At 42.4% G+C, this 21758-nt stretch overlaps 2 protein-coding genes across 6 annotated transcripts in view; one reads left to right on the forward strand and one right to left on the reverse strand.

Moving 5' to 3' along the window:
- Nucleotides 1-21758, reverse strand: part of MACROD2 (MACRO domain containing 2) — an 844666-nt gene that overhangs the window by 739283 nt on the left and 83625 nt on the right. The window lies entirely within an intron of this gene.
- Nucleotides 87-11984, forward strand: FLRT3 (fibronectin leucine rich transmembrane protein 3). 3 transcript variants are annotated; one of them, XM_027693435.1, is made up of 3 exons: nt 87-170; nt 7366-8114; nt 9194-11984. In XM_027693435.1, the coding sequence occupies exon 3, from the start codon at nt 9240-9242 to the stop codon at nt 11187-11189; it is 1950 nt and encodes a 649-aa protein (XP_027549236.1). In that variant the 5' UTR covers nt 87-170; nt 7366-8114; nt 9194-9239; the 3' UTR covers nt 11190-11984. The 3 variants fall into 3 exon arrangements, with proteins under 3 accessions (XP_027549236.1, XP_027549238.1, XP_027549237.1); XM_027693437.1 differs by lacking the exons at nt 87-170; nt 7366-8114 and adding an exon at nt 8121-8257 and having other exon boundaries at nt 9403-11984; XM_027693436.1 differs by lacking the exons at nt 87-170; nt 7366-8114 and adding an exon at nt 8152-8257.

The following is a 21758-nucleotide window of genomic DNA, read 5'->3' on the forward strand; positions in this document are numbered from 1 at the left end:
CCGCCGCCGCCGCCGCGACTTGAGGGGCGCGCGCCCGGCTCCGTCCGCGGCCGCCCCGCCAACAGCGCAGCGCCCGCGCCGCTCCAGCGCCCGCGCCGGACCCGCTCCCAGCTCACACCACAGCCCGGCACCGCCGCCCGCATCGCCCCTTGCCCGCGCCCCGTCCGCAGGTAAGCGCGGGATCACCGCTTTTTCCCCCTCCGCGAGAGCTGCGCGGGTTGCAGAGGAGGAGGAGGAGGAGGATGCAGCGGGACGGTGGGGCGATGCTCCCGCATCCCACCAGCCGCTTCCCAGCGCTGCGGCGGGAGAGCCCGCCCGCCCTCCCGGCGGGGCGCGCAGGACCCGCGGAGGCTCTGCCCGCACCTTTCTGGGGCGCTCCCCGAGCCGCGGGTGCGGTGCCCGCGCTGCCCGCGGGAGAAGGAGCCGCCGCAAACGCGCCCCCCGCGGGGGGACCTGCAGGGCAGCGCCGGCTCCCCGCGCTGCGGGACCCCCGCGGTGCAGCGCGGATGGACGGGGGAAGCCTCCTGCCTGCACCCCGCATCTCTCCCCCGGCATGGAAACTTCCCCCTCCATCCCTCCTTCCATGCATCCCTCCCTGCGTGCTGCATCTATTTAGGAAAAAAAAATAAAGAAAAGAAAAAAGCCTCTGCGCAGCGCTGTCCCCCCCGCACCACAAAGTCTGCGGGCGAGGAGATGGGCAACAAAATGGTTGCACTGGAAGAATGAATGCAACAGGCCCCGATTCCCGCCCCGACGCCCCACTTTCTGTGGGAAAGAGAGCCGGCTGGTAATCCCCCTGCCGTTCCATAGGTCCTCGCCTAGTTTTAATCAACTTTTCAGCTGTTTTCGGTGTATTAAGTGATTGCCTGCCCTCGTAGGAGCGCAGCAAATTTCGTTTATAGATGGCTCGCAAATAAATAGTTCGCCTCTCACTCCTGTGCACGAATCATCTCTACGTGATTCTGACCCCAAAAACCATTTCGCGACTGCTGGATGTGTCAGAACCTTTGATTTAACCCATTTCCTCGAACGCAATTAGGAGCTGCAACTTAGTTGCTCAGGCGAAGCGCGAGTATCCCTGCATTTCCCAGCGCAGCCGTCCTGCTTCCCAGCATCTGCCATAGCTCTCAGCATCCAGGCACAGCTTTGTGATTTTGGGGTTGGTTTTTTTTTTTTTGGTTGCTGCTCCGTTTCCAAGCTCATCCCCTCGGTGAATAAAAGCTCAGCTCTTGCACAGACAGCTGCCTCTCTGGCTCAGCCCTGCTCTTTGAGGTCGCCTCAATTTTAATCTCTCTGACCGCAAAGGGGTTTGAGCTCAACCCTGGCACATCCAGGCAAAGTTGCGAGAGGAGTGTTGCAAACGCCAGGACCAGTGTCTGTGATTAACTAATTCGGGGAATGCTCTTAGCGACGGGTTGTTAATTTGGGCTGAAGGCAAGTCGCTCCCCTTCTGAAAGGGATCAGTTCTGGCCAGTTCACAGAGTGCAGTGGAGTATTTTCTGCACCAGATTCACACCAAAATGCAGAATTACTTTACAATTAAATCTTAAATCCTGTGAAAGAGCACGGATGCAGCTGAATGCGTTTTCTCATTGCCTCTTAGGGAAAAAAAAAAAATTCACGTTCTGCATTTCCATATAAATCGTTTATACTTTTTCTCTGCGTAGAAAGAAGAGGCTGAAAATGTTCAGACTTTAAAAAAACAGTTCATTATCCTGACCCCAATTTCCTTGTCTAAAATATACTGCCCAAAAAGATAGAAGCATCAATTATGCTCACTATCTATTGCCTGGGGATACGGCGTCTTAATGAACATTTCTTTGAATTAGACTGAAAAATGCATTTGTCAATTCAAGTGTACAAAGAAAAGAATTATTTGCTATAAAACAGAAAGATCAGTATGTGTTTTCCTTGTCAATATATGCCACACATTAGGTCATACTTGAGAGGTTCCAGTGCCCTTCCCTCCCTCAAAAGAAAACCCACCCTCAAGTTTCCTTTAATTTATTCCAAAACCATACAATACAGCCCTCTTTAAGATCGGGTTTCAAATATTTCATAAACAAAAGGTATACCTGGGTTTACAGAAAGCCAATTATCTTAAAATATACTGAGGTTATTCTAATCCTTCTATTCATGCTGCTATCAAGCTTCTCTATTTTGCCATCCACATTTAATCACTTCTAAAAGCTGTATTTTTTCCTGCCTTCTGTGCTCCTCCGATACACCAGAAACAGTGACAGCCCTTGGCATATATTTAAAATGCTAATTCTCTTTCTCTTTTTTTTTTCTGGTACATTTATACCATTTTAACTGGAGAACAACCAGATAAATACTGTAGTTAATACAATCAGCATGGGAAATTCTGTAAACTCTGTGAAAGAGTGATTTTTTTTTTTTTTAATTCCCTCCTTTGGAGGCCGCCTCTGTTTTTCTCAACGGGAGACTTTGTTGTAATTAAAGCAGAGAAAACTGGACAGCAGCAAAAAACATCTGACTTGTGGCTCTTAAAAAGCACAGGTTTTGTAGCATGTACCACCCCCCAGTGGGCAAAAAACTCTGTAGTAAACTCGCAGCGAGCTTTAATCTCCAGAAATAAAGTGGATACACTTTACAGCAAGAACAAAATAAAGATGAGTTTCTGGCTTGTTGGGATTTTTTTTTCTTTCTTTTAATTTTTCCTCTGTCACTAGTAGCTGGAAGTTGTCAGATATTGTGTAAGGATCGGTGACTAATCCAAGCAACTGCTGGAGTTGAGGAACTTTGCGCTGCAGTTATTTGAAGTGGCTTCAGTTGGGAGATGGCCATCTTTGTCTCCTTCCAGCAGGAAACATGGATGCTAATGGCTAGTTAGCCCTCAAGATTTTTTTTTTCCCTTCATCACTTCAAAGCACAGGAATGCACAGAAGAATTAATATGTGATTGCTTGCATTTATTTTTAATGAGCAGGCAAACACCACTCAGGGCAGGAATCTGGAAGAGTGTTCAGTAAATATATTATATCATCACTAACTCTGCTCTGCCTTTCATGAGCTGTAAGACTCCAAACATTTTTTTCCTCATTTTTTGAGGAGCAAATTGATTAATCAGGAGATGAGCAAACAGCTGTTTTAAAAGGGAAAGAAACAAAACTAGTGAAACTTTATCCAGTGTTTGAGTAACATTTTTACACGTCTGGGGTTCTGTGCCAGGAACTCCCTAGCAGGTATAATTCTACCTAAACTTGTCAAGAGGGGGGAAAATAGATTTTTTTCCCCCTTGAAACAATGGCAGCATTTGTTCTCTATTCTTTTATTTAAAGCCTGGGCGAGTTACCTCAGCAGCAGCTCTCAAAAGAAAACCTAGAAGCCATAATTGGCTAAACTCAAAGAGCACTAAAACAGAAAGCCATTGCAAAAGACTCCCCCTCAAAGTGCTTTTTTAACACACAACCTTTGCAGCAGCAGAGTAGTCAAAACAAGAGAGCGAGTAGGAATAGAGTAATAGTCTGGGTCTTTTCAACCCAGCATCTTCAAAACTAGGCAAGGTTTTTAGAAGTAAACTTCAGAAGAGAACCACTCTTAGGTCATTTCCATCCTCTACAGCAAATACTGGTTTGGCTGATCTTAGGTGTGGAGTCAAGCTTTTACTCAGGATCCATTCCTAAGTCAGATTCACTTGTGTTTGAGGAAAGATCACATAAAAATTTGCATTTTTTAAGACACTTGAGTTAGACCTAAGAAGACAAAAGCTGTATTATATTCCTACTGCACAAGAGAGGGGAGCAATTTTTTTTGCAAGGAAATAAAACCTTCTCCAACAGGAAAAAAAAAATTAACCAAATTTCACCGACAGGCAGAGACACAACCTGACTGCAGGGCTCACTCTCACTTTAACAAACTCCTCTGCATTCTTTACCCCTTGGAAAGACAGCTAGAGGACCTTCTGCTTGCCCAGCACCAAACAAAAGACTGGGGCACCTTCCTGAAATATGATGATCGTGGAAATTGCAGCTCCTAGACAGGGTGCTTAGAAAGCATTTTGCTGTCACTGTCAACTAACCCTGAGTAATACACTTAAAGAAAACAAAGTATGGGCATTGTTTTAAGACTGGATTAGCACTGTGGAACTTGTTTTAAAAAAGAAAATAAGTTGGTGGAGCTGTTTAAGCAGCAGCATGACCTTTGCAAGCACAACTGGCATTGAAGCAGTAGAGAGACTTCACAAGTATTTGAAAAAATAAGCACATTTTGTGTTTCTGATACATTTCAGATTCTAAACAAATACAGAGGCGACTCAGGAATAGAAGTGCACTGATTAAGTAAATTGTTTGGCTTATCAAGTATGTATATTCTAGTGGTGACTTTAAATGCTATTTTTGTCATTTATAACCTAAAAAATACCGAGGGGTTTCCCTTCCCCCTATTACTTTGATGGTCAGAAAGGAGCCACTGAACTACCAGAGTTCCTGCTGGAGAACACAGAGGTAGATTAGAAATTCAAATAAGCATTGGGTGACCTCGAGTGAGACAGGTCTTGATTTTATTCGCGTTTTATCACAGCTGGGAAAGAAAAGATATCTTTGACATCATTTTTAGGAAAAAAAATCTCAACTTGTCAAATATACCAAAACTATTTATTTTGTTATGCTATTGCCTGCCTACAGGACAGGGAGTACAGCTGGGCTCCAGACCTTAGTATAAATGCAGTGTTCTTCTGAGGTACATTTTTCTTGTCTAGCACAAATTACTTTGAACATTTTAAAATGAGATGCCCCCCTGCTTGGCTGTGCCAAGGCGATAAGTCCACGTGCAGGGCTCACACATTACCACTATCTCTAGTAATTCCCTTGCTTTCACAGTCCCAGGAAAAGTAATTTAACCATGTAGTTCAGCAAAGTTCAGGAAAACATTCAACTCATCATAAAGATAAGCAAAAAAAAGCTGCTGTTCTGACGTTACTTTTGAAAAAAAAAAAAAGGTGATTTTTGCATTTAAAAATTGATTTTAGCCCAGACTTTCTAAAACCTGCTCTGTTCAAAAGTAATGGCTCCTTTCAAAACCATGTGTCCATGAAGCCTCCCAGTCTGATGTTGCAGAAACCTGGACACAGTGTCTGTACCAGTGGGGGTCACTTTTCTTTTCATCCCGCCGGATCAGCTATAATGACTTGGTGTCAGGGAATATTTAGAGACAGCTCAAGAAGGGGAAAGTTGGAGCATGGCAGCAGGATTCCCTTCTTCTCTGTAGACAGATCACTGGAGCCTTTGATATGCAAAAACATTGTTTTCAGCTATGGCTCGAGCTATAAAAGGGAAGTGCAAGATATCAAACAATCAAGACCTGGAGAAAACTATTCTAAGTTTAGAAAGGGAGTGGGGGGTATAGCCTTAATCCACATTTTTGAAACAGTGTCGTCTTCTCCAAAGAGACCTTTTCTTTTTTCTCTCCCTTGTTTTCATGTAATTTTGAGAGGAGGGATGAAAAAAATTCCAGGAACTTAATGAGCTTTAGTGCTTTCATTTTAATCCTCCACATTACTGCTATTATAATAGTGGCAATAAATGAAGAGATGACTATCAAATGGAGCACAGAGGAAACAGTTTATGTGCTAGAAAGGTAAAACAAATGAACTTACTTTCTGTGTGTGCATGGATCTATGTAATGTATGCATACTGGAGCTAACCTTTTACTTAATACTAACAAGTTTTTTACAGCTCAGAGTTCTAAAGGAAATTTATGATTTTAAGTACTTAAAAGTTACTGTAGCCTTCAAAGGCCTATTTAAGGAATTTATATTCCTACTTCACAATGCCCTTCCAGAAAATACCTTCTGTCACGACTTCACATTAGTTCCTAAGAGATACCTTTTTTTTTTCCCCTACAGCTGTTAAGCAGCTGTTTATTTCAAAGTTTCAGGAATAGGGCCTGAAATTCTTTCCCCAAACACTTCAGTAATATAGCCCAAGAAAACTGGACCCTGGAAGAATACAGAGCTTTTCGTTCCATTTTCTAATGATTATATAATTTGCCCAAATTACATAAGTTACCAATAAACATGCATTCCCTTCTAGTCTAAAATGTGGCCACACGGATTGAGTTTTTGTCTTGGATAAAGCATATGTTAAAATATTTATGCCACAGCGGGGGTCTCTCGTTCTGAGCTCCTATTTTCATTGCACAACTGGCTGAAAACAAGGTGCAGAAAACAAAGCTCGGAGGAGCTGCAACAGCAGAGAAAAGGTTTCTCCATTCCCTCGCTGGGCACTTACACCATCCCTGGAATGGGGGGCTTTTGTTTTTTAAATTATGTTGATGTTTTTTTCTGTGAAAGAGAGCGGCATAATTTCTACTTCAGTAATTTTGTATCACTGCACATTTCCTGTTGCTGCAGGAGCAGTGACTGATCCGTTTGCATGATGGACCTGCCACAAATCGCAAAAGGCAGTTTTAAAAATTGAGTTTGGGCTGTTTGTGTTTGGGTTGAATATTTTATGAAGGACCAGAAGCTGCTCTAGTTTTGCTCCCAGGAAGGGCAGCTAAGCAAGGCTTACTCAGCACACTGCTCCTGACGAGCATTTCCAAGGATTGTGCTTTGGACTAACATGCAGTCACGAAAGGGAGAAGCAAGGAAACATCAAGGATTTTTTTTTTTTGAATTTCAGATTTAACCACTTCTGTTTAGAACCATGCAGGCTCTCGGGGGACACAGACTGCTATCTCACTGGATACTTTCTGCAGTAGTGATATGGAGTAGCCCAAGTTAAAAATCCCAGTTAAAAATAATTAGAGTTCTTTAAGAAACACAATCAAACAAAAGAGATAATATTTTTCTTATATTCTGAAATTTTACAGACTAAACCCACATCTGTATTTCTGTTGCCAAAGAGCTGATGCAGAGGCCTGGCTAGTCCCTGACTCAAAATCATCATGGTACAAAATGGGAAATATTCATACAGTATATTAGCAAAAACATGTCCCCTTTCAGCCAGGCCCTACTGAACAGTAATTAGCTCCCTTTACTTTTGAAACCAAGGAGAGGATCATCATCATCTCTCTCTATTTACCAGGAGCACAAAGTAAGCAACCATTTCGGCCTCCTCCCAGGAGGCATCACTGGTCATCAGGTAGGAAACATCATTTCCAAATATTTTGTTACTCTCTGCCTTTATTTTCCTACTGAAACAAGGGAAGATACAGTTCCAGCATAACATGAGACTAAGCAGCAAAATGTTTCCTGAAAGAGCTCTGTGTATTTTGTGGAAATACCAATGTTTTGGGATAGCAAGGTGTGCAAGTCATGTGTTCAGGGGATGCAGCTCTTAATTCTAGTGTCCACCATGTCTAGTTGTTATTAATTCCAATTTTTTTGTTTTTACTTTTGCAGGAAATTAAAGAGTTCGAGGAAAGCTTTCCAAGGGGAGTTTTCTGGGAAGGAAATAGTTTTTGTGTGTTTGGTTTTGGTTTGCTTTTTTTTAAATGAAGAAGACCATCTAACGTTTCTGTGGTAGAGTAACTTGCCTTCCTGCAGCACGGGAGGAATTCTTTCCTGCATTACAAATCTGGAGGAAGCGTTAAAATACAAGAGTCGGAAAATGGTTCTCCCAAAGAGGTGTGGATGTATTGGGATGTAGCTACTGTACAAAGGTCATACTTGGATGGTTCTGGATAGGAAAAAGGACCCTTCCCTGACCTCCTGAAGAGGCTGCCATCCCTCCAGCCTCAGCATAATGAATGGTTTCCATCACGGGGTGCTGAAGTCACCTCCTCCGACTACTCTGCTGCACAGAAGAGTTTGTAAGAGTTACAAAGGAAGTAACTCCTGCTAAAGGCATTAAACCAAACAAAAGGGGCTCTTCATTCACAGACTTTACATGAGGACACACATAGAGGGAAGCTGAAGCTTTTCTACGCCCTGGCCTGGTGTGCTTATGTACCATGATAAATCTTGGTTGGAATGCTCATTGAGTGTTGTGCCAGGAGCCAGGAAACACACACCACCAACAGGGACCATCTGAGTAAACACCTCCAAGGACAAAACTGCTCCATGGAGTAAACCCTGAGAGTGACTGGAGAGAAAGACATTCCTTTATTGGATATCCTCAAGCACAAAACATACTCATACCTTTAAATACGGTAGGATCAATATTAATTTATTTTCCTTTTCATGCCTTGGAGAATAAAGTTCAATTAATATATGAACCCACAGGAGGAAAGGTCATGACACTGCTTAATGCACAGGTCATCTTGCAGGAGTTCTCACAACCCTAATTACAATGGTAATTGAATTATGTTTTCTTAAAAGCTATAAAAATGCTAATTACCTGAGCTCAGTGTACAAACATACTACTAATGCAAAGTACAGTCTCAGTCTCAAGAGTTAATTTATATTATGCTACTAATAAGATGGGAAAACGTGGTTAAACCCGCCAAATAGTCTCTTATTAGTGTGCTGCTTAGTAAAGAAGACTTTTGAGAATGACAAATATTTAAACATGAAATTGAGCATGTAATGAAATCCTTCATCCAGTCAACTAGAGAGCCATTGCTCTACCAATTGTGACATCCACCTTTCGAAACACTCCCGCTTGAACGCCAAGCAAAGGAGGCCACAGTGTTTGGGAGTTGCACAATGTGGTGTGGAGTACTCTGAAGGCCTTGGGAAAAGGTCTTTACTGGCCCCTCCTTATTTGTCTGCACATCATCCTTTGCCATTAGGGCTATTTTTGGACCTCCAAAATAGCTACCGCTGACTTGTGGGTTTGGTAAGGGTTTTATAGTTCACTTAAGGGCTCCTGGGGTAGTTAGCTGGCTTAGGAATTACTTCTTATCTTTCAGATATAGAATGATTTACTTGAACTCTGGCGTGACTTTAACTCTGTACTTATCTGGTATCTGTGAACAAAGATTGTATGCATGAAATGTGAAGGAATCCTTATAAAGAGCCTTCTTGCTTAAGCAAAACAACTCACAGATCAGACATACTCAATTGTATTATTTTCAGTCACTTTGCAGAATAACCTATTAAGTTAATTGAATTAGTACAAGATGTGGTAAAATTATTGATGTAAGGAAAAGAAAGCAAAATGTGTCTATGAGCTTGAATTTTGGTTTAATGTGTGTGTTTCAGATATCTTCTATAATGTTGAAGTTTAATTTTCATTGCAGTTTCTTCACTGATGATCTGGATAATTTTGTTTGTTTGGTTTTTTTAGATTTGTTGAAGATCAGAACTGTATACAAATCTCATCATTCCTGACCATGATTAGTGTAACCTGGAGCATCTTCCTAGTTTGGACTAAAATAGGGCTGTTACTTGACATGGCACCTTGTTCTGTTAGTGCCAAGCCATGCCCTTCAGTTTGTCGCTGTGATGTGGGTTTCATATATTGTAATGATCGCGATTTGACGTCTATTCCTACAGGAATCCCAGAGGATGCAACCACCCTCTTCCTTCAGAACAATCAAATAAATAATGCTGGGATTCCTTCAGAACTGAAGAACTTGCTTAGGGTGGAAAGAATATATTTATACCACAACAGCCTAGATGAATTCCCCACTAACCTCCCTAAGTATGTTAAGGAACTGCATTTGCAGGAGAATAATATAAGGACCATTACTTATGATTCACTTTCCAAAATTCCTTATCTGGAAGAACTGCATTTGGATGATAATTCTGTTTCCGCCGTTAGCATCGAGGATGGAGCTTTCCGGGACAACATCTATCTCAGACTTCTTTTCCTCTCTCGAAATCACCTCAGCACCATCCCCTGGGGTTTGCCTAAAACCATAGAAGAGCTACGCTTGGATGATAATCGTATTTCCACGATTTCTGAGCTGTCCCTTCAAGACCTTACAAATCTAAAACGCCTTGTTTTAGATGGAAATCTCCTAAACAATCATGGACTGGGAGACAAAGTCTTCATGAACCTAGTCAATCTCACAGAGCTGTCGCTGGTCCGCAATTCCCTCACAGCGGCGCCAGTAAATTTGCCGGGAACAAACCTAAGGAAGCTTTACCTCCAAGAGAACCACATCAACCGTGTGCCACCCAATGCTTTCTCTTACTTACGGCAGCTGTACCGACTGGACATGTCCAACAACAATCTCAGCAATTTACCTCAGGGTGTCTTTGATGACCTGGACAACATCACCCAGCTCTTCCTCCGCAACAACCCTTGGCACTGTGGGTGCAAAATGAAGTGGGTGCGGGACTGGTTGCAGTCATTGCCTCTAAAAGTGAACGTGCGTGGACTGATGTGCCAGGCACCCGAAAAAGTGCGCGGGATGGCCATCAAGGACCTCAGCGCGGAGCTGTTCGATTGTAAGGACGACGGTGTGATCAGCACCATCCAAATCACCACCGCGGTCCCCAACACGCTGTACCCGGCCCAGGGCCACTGGCCAGTGTCTGTGACCAAACAACCTGACATCAAGACTCCCAACCTAAATAAAAACTACAGAACCACAGCGAGCCCGGTACGCAAAATCATCACCATCTTTGTGAAATCCGTCAGCACAGAGACCATCCACATCTCCTGGAAAGTTGCACTGCCAATGACTGCTCTGAGACTGAGCTGGCTCAAGATGGGCCACAGCCCTGCATTTGGATCTATAACTGAGACCATAGTTACGGGCGACAGAAGCGACTATTTGCTGACGGCTCTGGAGCCGGAATCGCCGTACCGTGTGTGCATGGTTCCCATGGAAACCAGCAACATCTATCTCTCCGACGAAACGCCCGAGTGCATCGAGACCGAGACGGCTCCTCTCAAGATGTACAACCCCACCACCACCCTCAACCGGGAGCAGGAGAAAGAACCTTACAAAAACTCCAGCCTGCCCCTGGCCGCCATCATCGGCGGCGCGGTGGCGCTGGTGGCCATCGCGCTGCTGGCCCTGGTGTGCTGGTACGTGCACAGGAACGGCTCCCTGTTCTCCCGGAACTGCGCCTACAGCAAGGGACGCCGGAGAAAGGACGACTACGCCGAAGCGGGAACCAAGAAGGACAACTCCATCCTGGAAATCAGGGAGACTTCTTTCCAGATGATACCGATAACCAACGACCAAGTGTCCAAGGAGGAGTTTGTAATACACACCATTTTCCCGCCCAACGGCATGAACCTGTACAAGAACAGCCACAGTGAAAGCAGTAGTAACAGGAGCTACAGAGACAGTGGTATTCCAGATTCAGATCACTCACACTCATGATACTGAGGGGGACAGGAAAGACTGCTTTGGGTTTTGTTGGTTTTTTTGGGTTTGTTTTGTTTTTTAAAGAAAAACGAGAAAAGACTGACTTAACAGTTGCTGTTCTACTGCAAAACACTGGATTAAAAGACTGACAAAGCAATGTACTGTACATTTGCCATATAATTTATATTTAAGAACTTTTTATTAAAAGTTTCAAATTTCAGGCTACTGCTGCGATTAATGTAGTGGGGATACCTGACCACAATTCTATATTTTAGTATTTTTTAGTAATTTGTACTGTATTTTCCTTGCTAATATTGAAGTTACAGACCATTTAACTTTTGTGTTCTACTGAGTAAGATGACTTGTTGACTGTGAAAGTGAATTTTCTTGCCGTGTTGAGCAGTCAGAACATTCATCTGAGATCCTTGTAAGTGTAAGCACAGGCCATTTTTCACTTTGGTATCAATAAAATAATGTTGAACCTGGCAAATCAGGAAGATCAAGAAGTGGTTGCAAAAGCTCACAGAACTTTCAATGTTGGGTCTATTAAATCTGTAAACCACGACAATATTCAATAAACAAAAATGTGTGTAGTAATGGGCAATATCAGCTGTCTGGATATATCCATTCAACAATGGTGAAATCCAATTTAAAAGCAAATAATCCAATCAATGACATGCATGAGACTGAAGCTTTTGACACGTGTTAAGAAAAAAATTGATCCCTAGAAGAAAACAATCGAATTCCTAACAAGGAATTTAAAAAAAAAGAAAAAAAAAAGAGTGCTAGGCTCTACAAACCAAGGGGGTAGATAGAGTTTAGGGATAGATTTTTGGTTATCAAAGCCAGTGGTCTGTGTATTACAGAGAAAATAGTGATGGATGCTCAAAGGCATTTGGGAGAAAAGGGCGGGGAGAGACAACACTTTGAAACTGCTTTGAACAGAAAAAGGGCTGAAAGTGCAGTTTCACCAGAAGAGAGAGCAGGATAAAAACCAAGGCAATATAAGCAAGGTCTCAAAAACTGTAGTCCCAAAGGTGAGCAGACAGCTGGGGAATGCAGCTCTTCCAAAGCATATACAGGTCTGTGTCCCGTACACTGCCTTTACAGTCAGGAATACTGCCCATTACTGTCACAGTTTTCCAGAAATATCCTTGATAAATCTGTATTTCTCTCTGCCTTCCTGCTGGACTATGAGCTATTTCATGTTTAAACCCCAAGCCACTCTTTGTTGCCATAATCACTCTGTTTCTTCAACTAAAGAACCAAAGTGCTTTGTATGCCCTTTGGCCAGTCTTTTGTGTGCCTTGATCCAACGCTACCATGTATCAAGCTTTTAAAAACTTGAAGGGAAAAAAGGAAATAATAAAATACCCACTTTTTCATACATAACTTACCTATGAAAAATACTGGTCTTATTCATGAATTAAGGTGAAAAACTAGTTCTAAATCATGCTGCACCTCTGCAGTGCACTGATAAGAAACCCACTCAAAAGTTACTGCTTTTCTGGTCCCGAGCTTCACCTTTTTCTGTGTTCAGCTTGACAGCGTTACACTTGAAGGTCTTCTTTAGTATTAACTACTTGGAAAACAAGTTTTCACAACTGCGAACAGTGTGAACGATGAAAGGGAGGGAAGACATGGAGTTACAACCCTCTGAGATCCAATTTTTTTTCAACAGAAACAGCAAATAAGGAGAAAAATACTTAATATTTCAGACAATATCTCAGACAAGAAGGAATGTACACCAAATGCCATTCAATTGTAAGAGAATTTTAGCAGTGCTTGGCCTGTTTCCCTAAATGCAGTAAAGGATGGAAGATGACAAGAACAGTGACAAACACAGAGATTGATGTTTTCAGCCTGCAAATGATTCTCCTGCCAGGGATCCATCTAACTGCACAGACCCAACATTTCCAGTAACACACAGGTTTTTTTTCATGCTCATTTTCCAGATGTGCCCAGGGAAGCTGCTCTCCAAACTCCCTGTGCCATGGTACTGTTGCCTTCCAAAAAGCCTCCTGCAGTTTCTGAGCAGTGGAGGAATCCCAGCCGGAGGAGCAGCACTGTGCTTCCCTGCTGACCTTACACAAACTATGCCTTCACATGGAACACGGATTGGATCCGTGGAGAGGGGCACCCAAAACAAGGGTGTGCTCAGCTCAGTGCAATGCACCAAACGAGACTATTCCACCCCTGTTTTCCCATCCTAGCCCAGGGAAGGGCGAGAAAGCCAAAACTGAGCATGTGGAACCTCGTTATGGTCACGTGCAAAAAGATTCCCAGGCAATAAGTGGGGAAGGAAAACAGCCCAGATGGACTGGAGGTACCTGTTCTTTGCCTAAGCAGCCATTTAGGGACCGCTCATATCTGAGACAGGGTTAATGGCTGGGGGTCACTGGCAACAGATACCAGTTCTTTGCCAGCAGTTCTCCAGTAACACAATTAAATAGGTTTCGCTGGCTTTTCAAACTATTTACATGGAAACGTCTCTCCCAGTTGGCTCCAAGTTGTGGAAAGGGTAAAACAACACTCAGTGAATACTCTCCCCTCTGAGGTACCTCTGTCAGAGGTGCTTGGTCACGGTACCTGTGGTGATGTTATGCAAAGGTCATAAAGGGCTATAAAAAAAGCTGGTTTTTGAGGAGATAATTGCATGAGAATCCCAAGCACAGTGACTTTCCATGTGACACTTCTGTCTGTGAGGCAGTAGGGTGCAAATCCAAAGCAACTTCAGTAAATCAGCCCAGTTGTTCCTGCTTCACCTTCCATCAGGAAGAGTGAAAACCTGGAAGGGATCCTGTCCTCCACAGGGAACCAGGTCAGGGAGCCACTGTCCTCCTACCACAAGTGATGTCAATGGAAAAAATGGCACATCCATGTGTACAAGACCTTCCTCGGGTTCTATGACAACATTTACACAACACGCGCAATATTAAGATTACTCTGGCAAATGAAAGATCTGCTTTCAAGCTAAACTCTATTTTTTTCTTTGGATATTTATACAAATTTCTGTTCTGCTCCATGTCATGCCCATCTCCTCAAGACTCTGCTACTTCCTGCAGTAGTTCTGCACGCAGTGCTCTTCAGCCCCACGCACAAATCCCCTCAGTTAGACAGGTACACGCGCTGGCAAATCCGATTACTACACTGAGCAGTTTACTCAACACATTCATCAAAATATCATTAATCCACATTAAATTTATCTCCATTTTCAAATTCCCTGTTATTTCAGTGTGCTGTTCAATACTTATTGGTGGAGCAAGGAGGGGAATGTTTTTCAGTGTTGCCTAAGCCTGCGTGCAGAGTTCACTTGATCAGCACCCTCCACATTCAAATACTGTGACAAGTATGTTTTACATTCTTTATTATCTTCTCTTTTTTAATTTGTATTGCTATCCTGAATTGCTCGTAGTTCTGTTTTAACCTGAAAGCTGCCTCCAAAAACACCCTGGTACTTTGGAATCCGTATTAATTTTATCTCATCTTGGTACCTTCCACAACTAAAATTGCTTCATTTATAAGTTGTTATTTCCTAGCTTTCTACAAGAGCCTGATGGGCAACAACTGTTGGGGGGTTTTTGTTCGGGATTTTATTTGGTTGTTGTTTTTTTTTTTCTTCTGGCTTTAACAGTACCAAATTCAAAGTATTTTATGGTCTTGGAACACAGTTTCCATTTCTCCTGCTAATGCAGTGGTGAGCATGCAAGCTATCTTGTGCCAATGCTGTACATATTGAATGTAGAGCAGCAAATGCAATAAAGCAAGAGCAAAAGTAATAAAGCCTTATTTGCTATTAAAATAACTTACTGGTGACATAACGTGCTAGAGCATGTCTAGAGACTTCTCTGCTGACTAAGAGGATGCAATCCAGCACGTTCACCTGCAGCTGAAGTGGGATAAGATCTTCAGACATGAGCTGGCAGATGCCACCTGCCTGGATTTATCCAAACCACATTTGTTTGGGATAGTCTTGGACAGAACCATAATTCACACGGATACCCTCTGCTTTCAAAACACCTTAACCTTATTTCCAAATCCATATATTGTTTCAGCATGACCCTAGGACAGATCTTTGTTTAATAAACTCTTTCTTTACTGATACCAGAACAACAAGAGCTTCAAGCCACAAGCCAGGACTTACCACCAGTGATTAATTTTTTTTAACGAAGCATAAAGTTACTCCATACCTGGGGAGTTTCTTCTTCCAAACTAGCCCAGAGTGATTTAGCCAGAAAGGAAAAGCTCATTGACTGACTTCAGAACATGAAAATTTTAGCCTTTTTTTCTTTTCTTTGCAAATGGATTTCATTTTAGGGGGTGGCAGAGTAAGAGTCCCACCCCTGTGATGAAATTAGAACCCTTTCAAACACTGAAGGTATAACCATGACATGGTATCAGATTCTGGACACAGTTGCTTTAAAAGTTTTTTTCTTTTGGTGAACAATAATGTTTAATTTTAATAGTTATTTGATCAAATCATTTCCTGCTCCTCTCAAAAAGCCCAGAAGAAAACACAGACCGTGGATCTCACTAAAATGGTGGCCGAGCAGGTGCTCAAAACAAGCATCAACTCGTTCTATCAGCACCAGACATCGACCACCACACTCACTGCATGGCAGCCTTTAAATGGTGGCTGAGGAACATCCCTGCCCTGGGAGGAAACCAAAACACTTCAAAAATGGGTGTTAAATAATAATTCTCTGGAGTTCTGGTGGTCTCAGGCAAAGCTGTACAACTCACATTTTGGCAAGTGAGCAAATGTCCCTCGTGCATGGACATCATAAATTCCCTGTGCCTGAAACCTGCAGGTCAGGATTTCAGGAGTGAATTACCCAACTGCAACTGCTTCTCAGAGCCTCTCTGTGTTTTCTTAGGATGAGAACGTAGTGGAGTCATGGTATAAAACCCCTCCAGATTAACCACGAGCCAAAAACGTCTTTTTGAAATCTGAAGCCAGACCTTTCTAAGCTTAGCAAGAACACTCATAAATAAGTTATAAAAATAGAAGGGTCCTAATAGGGCTAATTAAATAATCTGACTTGTTCAAGCTGGTTGATAGTGTTCATATAGGCTGATGCTTTGTCCTGAACAGCCCTCTTAAGTCATCAAAAACAGGGAAGGGATCATAGCCAAGTGCAAGCTCCCGGCCCCTCGCTGAGCTTAAAGAATATCTATCTATAGATGGAGCCCTGGAAGGTCTAACTGTTCAAATTCCAGGGGCTGCACCATGTTCTTTAATCATTAACTGGGGGAACATCATTTACAAAAGGATGAAATTATGCACATCATGCATAATTTAGCTTTTTTTAATTTATGCAAAATATTAAAAAATTTATTTAGATCAGGACGGCACATCCAATTTATGTAACACCGATTTCCTCCAGTGGCCTTAGTCCCTGATAAAAGCCTGCTTGGAAACTGGCTTTCCACATAAAAATTTCTGGGGTGTGGGACTTGATTTTATTTATTTTCATGGGTTTTTTCTAGTCTTTTTGATTTTTTTTTTTAATAAATAATTGTACTGCAAGTCTTTCTGTTTTCATGGGATTCAAAAGTGAACTGGTTGACAATTTTAAGCGAATGCCTCCAACATACATTTAAGGCAGGTGCTGGTGGGATAAAAGATCTCCCCACGAACTTCTCCTTTCCCATCTCACCTCACAATAACACTTTCCAGGATTGTAACTTGAATTCCACTGGGGTAATGAAATGTTTTTTCACCGTTGTAAGATCCTATTCAGAGCTGGGGACTTTTTAATTTTGGATGCACACAGGCAGCTGTATTTACATACCCAGGTATGGCTTAGAAGCAGAGTCTTTCAGGCTGGGTAATTCAGCAAATCTAAGCCTTTGTCCAGCTCTGAGCCTGCTGCATTAACATAATTTCCTAAATTACTACAACAAGCAGCAGCAGCTCAAGCAGGGAGTGAGAGAAAGCCTCCTTACCTGACACATCATCTTCAGCCACCGACTGCTCTGTGTGTGTAAAACAGTTAATTTGGCTTCCTTAAGCGTTGTTTTTCCACAGATTCAATGATAAAGTAAAGAAATAACAGTTTTAAAAAGAAAGGGAAACCCTTCTAACCCAGGAATGCTGATGTTCTGACAAAGCAGAGGATTTAAGAAGTGATGTTTTAACTTTTATCCAGAATTATATCCCAAATCCAACCCTATGCACTCCCTGATTGTGTGTATGATGTGCTCTCCCCCTACTTAAGCCACATTAAACAGAGACAAGTTACTTGCATTGCACTCCTCTGAAAGGAAATAAAATGAAACTATTTCCATTTTCTGCACAGTTGGAGCAACAAGGTACGAATGTGGATGGTTACAGAACCTGTGGTATTTTGTTTGTTTACCTGGTTTCAATAACCTTCTCAAGAAACCTTCAGACACTTATTTCTGAAGCCTGAATAAATTACTGCCCATGAGGAACAAGAGCTCATTACCAGAAAGAAAGCCACGTACAGGGACTGCTAAACCAGCGAGTAAATACAATTTTTAGGGCATTAGCTGATAACACAGAACCTCTGCCTAATGTCTTTAAGCAATTATTTTACATAAGAACTCCTTAATGGCATGTTACCTACTTCAGCCACTAAAACCCTTTTCATTTCTCCCCAATACAGAAATGACACACAGCACACTAAAGGAAAAATTAAGGGAAAAAAAACCCCACAACACAGTTTTTCAGGTCTTGGAAGTCCTTCTGGTGGCTGAAATTCAGCACTTCGCAGCCAAGTGAAGTGAGGAAAATATTGCTGGGGGAGCTAAATTGCTGACCTCATGCCATTTCCTTACATAACTGGGAAAAGGCAGGGATGGAACTGCCTGTAGGACCTCACCAGCTCAACCACCACTGTCTCAGACAGGCCCTCAGCTCTCCCAGTTACGTGGTGCTTTCCACTACAGGAAAATTTGTCAGTGCCTTGAAAGGCAGAGAAGGTTGAGCATTAGTAGGACAATCAACACCTCTAAGTTCTTTCTATTCTTTTTTTTTTCCCTCTTCCCCCCCTGCCCTTTTTAATTAAATAAAGCTCATTGAGAGAGTTTGTTCAGTAAACAGGACTGATATGCAAAAAAACCAGGAGTGATATGTAAAAACCTTCACACTGCTGGTGGTACTTGTTGATACATAGTGGGATAGTGCTGAACCCTCCTTAAAGAGTTTGCAATCAAACCCAGGGTAGGCACTTCACAAAATATTTAGCCTGGAAATCTCCACCACTCCCTGAACTTACAAATACATTATGTTAAGGGTGAGGGAAAGAAGATAATCATATATTCCTAAGAGGTTGATCCCAGCACTGCTACTTTCTCCTGCTCCATACTTGAAGTTAGGAAGTCCAAATAAACAAGATCAGTTAAAGAGAATTTTAGGGGAGAGATGCAACACCACAAAATAACACTTCTGCTACTGAGAATTGAATTATACTGGAAGAAAGTGCTTGGTTTGTCATTGTTTATGTGTGTCAGGAAGTGCTCAGGTCTTGCATTATCTGCTGGCCTGGGGCCAGGGTTGCACTGCACTGATCCCTGCATTCCTTGGGTGCAGACAGACAGAAGCATTAAGAGGAGTCAAATGCACCAAAAAATATTTAATGGGACTGATTTTGTCAAAAAAAAAAAAAAGTCCCAAATTTCTGGGGTTTGTCTACAAAATGTTGTCCCCAGCTCTGAAATCTATTACTATCTTATGCTATTCTTAAAAAGAAAAAAAAATAATCTTTCAAGCATGGAAGATTTGATGTAATGCCCAGTTTTACCTGTAAAATAAATTCAAAAGGTTTGGTCTATATATGAATTCATACACAATGATGAGCACACCTTAATTAAGCCCCTCCCTAGTATTTTTCAATTGATACTCTGCACAGAAGTGAATGGCAGTTTGTGCAGCATCTTCCCATCTTCCCTGTGTTGTCAACTGACTTCTTAGACATTTGTATCACTTTAGGCATTAAAATATTAAAAGCACAAAAAGTAGTTTGTCAAATTTCTTTTTAGGGTCTTGGAGAGGGAAAGGATGGAGAGATACTACACTAGGATGCTTATTAGGGAAAAAAGGTGCTATAATATGCTGCAGGAAGATTCCTTGTTTTATGAAAAAAAAAGCTCCAACCTTCCCAAACTCAGCTATTTTGACAAAAGGATTCTGTGGAGCTGCTCATGCAAGAAACACATCTTGTTCCCAAAGCAACCACATCACTTTGAGAAGGGAGGGAAGGGAGTCTGTCTTTGATATGGATTTGAAGGTGATATCCTGTGTCCCAAGAAGGAGCACCCTGCTGGTATGATCAGTATAGGTTTGATCCTCTAAATATCCATTTTAAACTCGATGCTGGCGTTGCTGCAAAACCAGAGGGCAAAGCAACCCAAGTCACAGGGACTTAAAAAAAAACCAAACCAAACAAATCAAAAAAACAACCCAACCCTGCGAAATCCTCCAAAAGCACCTATCAAAGTGATTTCAATGCAGTGATCCGGTACAAAGTCAAAGGATGTAAGCTCTTCTAATCCCACACTTTGAGCTCCTCCAGGCTCCAGCCACTGTTGCCATGGCCCAGCTGACGCCTCCTCCGAAGGACAGGAGTCCTGCTGCTCCCTCAGCGACCTGACAGCCCTGGGGTTTGGGTTTACACAACTGCAAAACCAACTCAGGAGGTGAAGAGTGTGAACAGCACCCCCTGTTCCAGTCCAGGAGGTTTGATTACACGGGTTTTGCTGATCAGCACATTTCTGACAGGTATTGCGTTTTCCCTGCCACGCTGCTGAAATGTCTCACTGCCACAGCAAATACTGCTGGTTTATTTAAATAAAATAAAACAATTAGAGGTTACCTACCGTCGTCCTCCTGCTAATAAAGACTAACTTTATCCTCCAGTATAATCCCTCCAAATCAATTACAACACATTCAGCAAGTTGAAAGGATACTGGTGAAGTATTAACAAAAGCCTGGTTTGGATTATGCAAAAAAATTCTGCAGCAATTGACTGATGCAAAGATTTCAGTGGCAAAATACTTTCAAGGGACAAAAAGAAATCTAACTCTTGAAAATATTTCTTGTTCTGTTTTGCTCGGTAGTTCTAGGAAGGCTTTAGGTCAAATCCCCACGTCACCAACCTGTTCCTAACGTTTGCAAATCAATCTGTGAGTCATGTGTAGTCTCCCAGTCATTTAGGGAAATCTCTACACCATAAGCTGGTGCTTTAAGATAATAAATAGGAAAATGTCTCAAAACAGCAGCAGCTCATGTCTGGGTACACTGGGGTTCATCACCATCAACTGATGAGCCCATCTAGGACATGCTTGAGCCTTCCCAGGAATCAAGTGACATTCCTGAAGATAGGGAAATAACCATGCTGGGTGTCCATGGGTGCTGGAGACCTGCCAAGGCATCTTTTCATGTCTTAGAACCTCCTAAAATTCCATTATAGAAGGGAAAAAACATTTCTTCCACTGATGAGATGAAGCTCCAGCAGGTGCTGTTACCTGTGCTGGGTCAGTCAGTGGACAGTCAATACTCCTTCCTTTGCAAAAAAAAATAAACATTGGAATAAACTTTCATCTGTCAGACAAGCCAGGGATTGATCATGTTTTCTAGTACAGTTGTAGGAAGCTGCCTCTGACATCTCCCCCTGGGGCTTGATCAGACAAGGAAGGAAAAGTAGAGAATTTTAAAGATGCTGGAAACCGTCTGGTCTTTCAAAATGTCATCGCTAATCTGCACATCACCCAGTAATCAAGACAGAGGAACTGTACAAGTGCAAATTAGTGTCACTTATGTCCTGAAAACAAGTAAGAAAGAGGATCTCGAATAAGTATGCCCAAAAGCAACAGCAAATTTATTCTCCATGATCAGATGAGGGATTTACTGGAGTTTACTTCACCTCACACAGAAAAAAAATCGCCCACAAACATGAAGATATCTCTGTGACATTTAACATTTGGCTGAGCAGGTTAGTGCTGGATTAAAAGGATGCTACAGGCTCAATAGCAGCGAGGACAGGAAGGCAAGGAATGCTCCTCAGCTCCCACAACACTGCCAAGATAGAAAGCCTGACTTCTGAAAGACCTGACTGATTTATTTTCTGTTTTGGGGTCCATTAACAGAAAAATTAACAGGAGCACCAATGTTATTTTAGGACATCACACATCCCAACGACCAAATGATGAATCTATGGGGAGTCACCACACCTAAAAGCAGTCCTGCCATCAATACCAAGATCTCTCTCTTCTGGAGGAGGACAGGAGCCCACGGACAAGCAACCTCAGCACAGGGCTCAGAGAGCACATGGAAAACTGCCAACGTTTCCCTGAGCCACTGAAGCACAACAGGGAAGCGGCCGATTCATACACGAGCATTAGGAAGTTGTCCAAGACCTTTAAACTCTTTTCCTTCTGGGAGTTGACCCAGATTTGACTATTCCTCTAATGGTAGAGCTGCTCTCTATTTAATACCCGTGGCACATGATTATGTGCTGATGGTGCAGGTTCCCTGAGCACTGCAAAGTGCTGGGGGTATTTGTTGTTAAATCGACGGGTTTGCAGGAGTAATCGCTGTACCTGCCTGGAAAAAAAGAA

Source organism: Neopelma chrysocephalum, unplaced genomic scaffold (genome assembly GCF_003984885.1).
Source record: "Neopelma chrysocephalum unplaced genomic scaffold, ASM398488v2 Primary Assembly neopelma1_91, whole genome shotgun sequence".
NCBI classification, from domain to species: domain Eukaryota; kingdom Metazoa; phylum Chordata; class Aves; order Passeriformes; family Pipridae; genus Neopelma; species Neopelma chrysocephalum.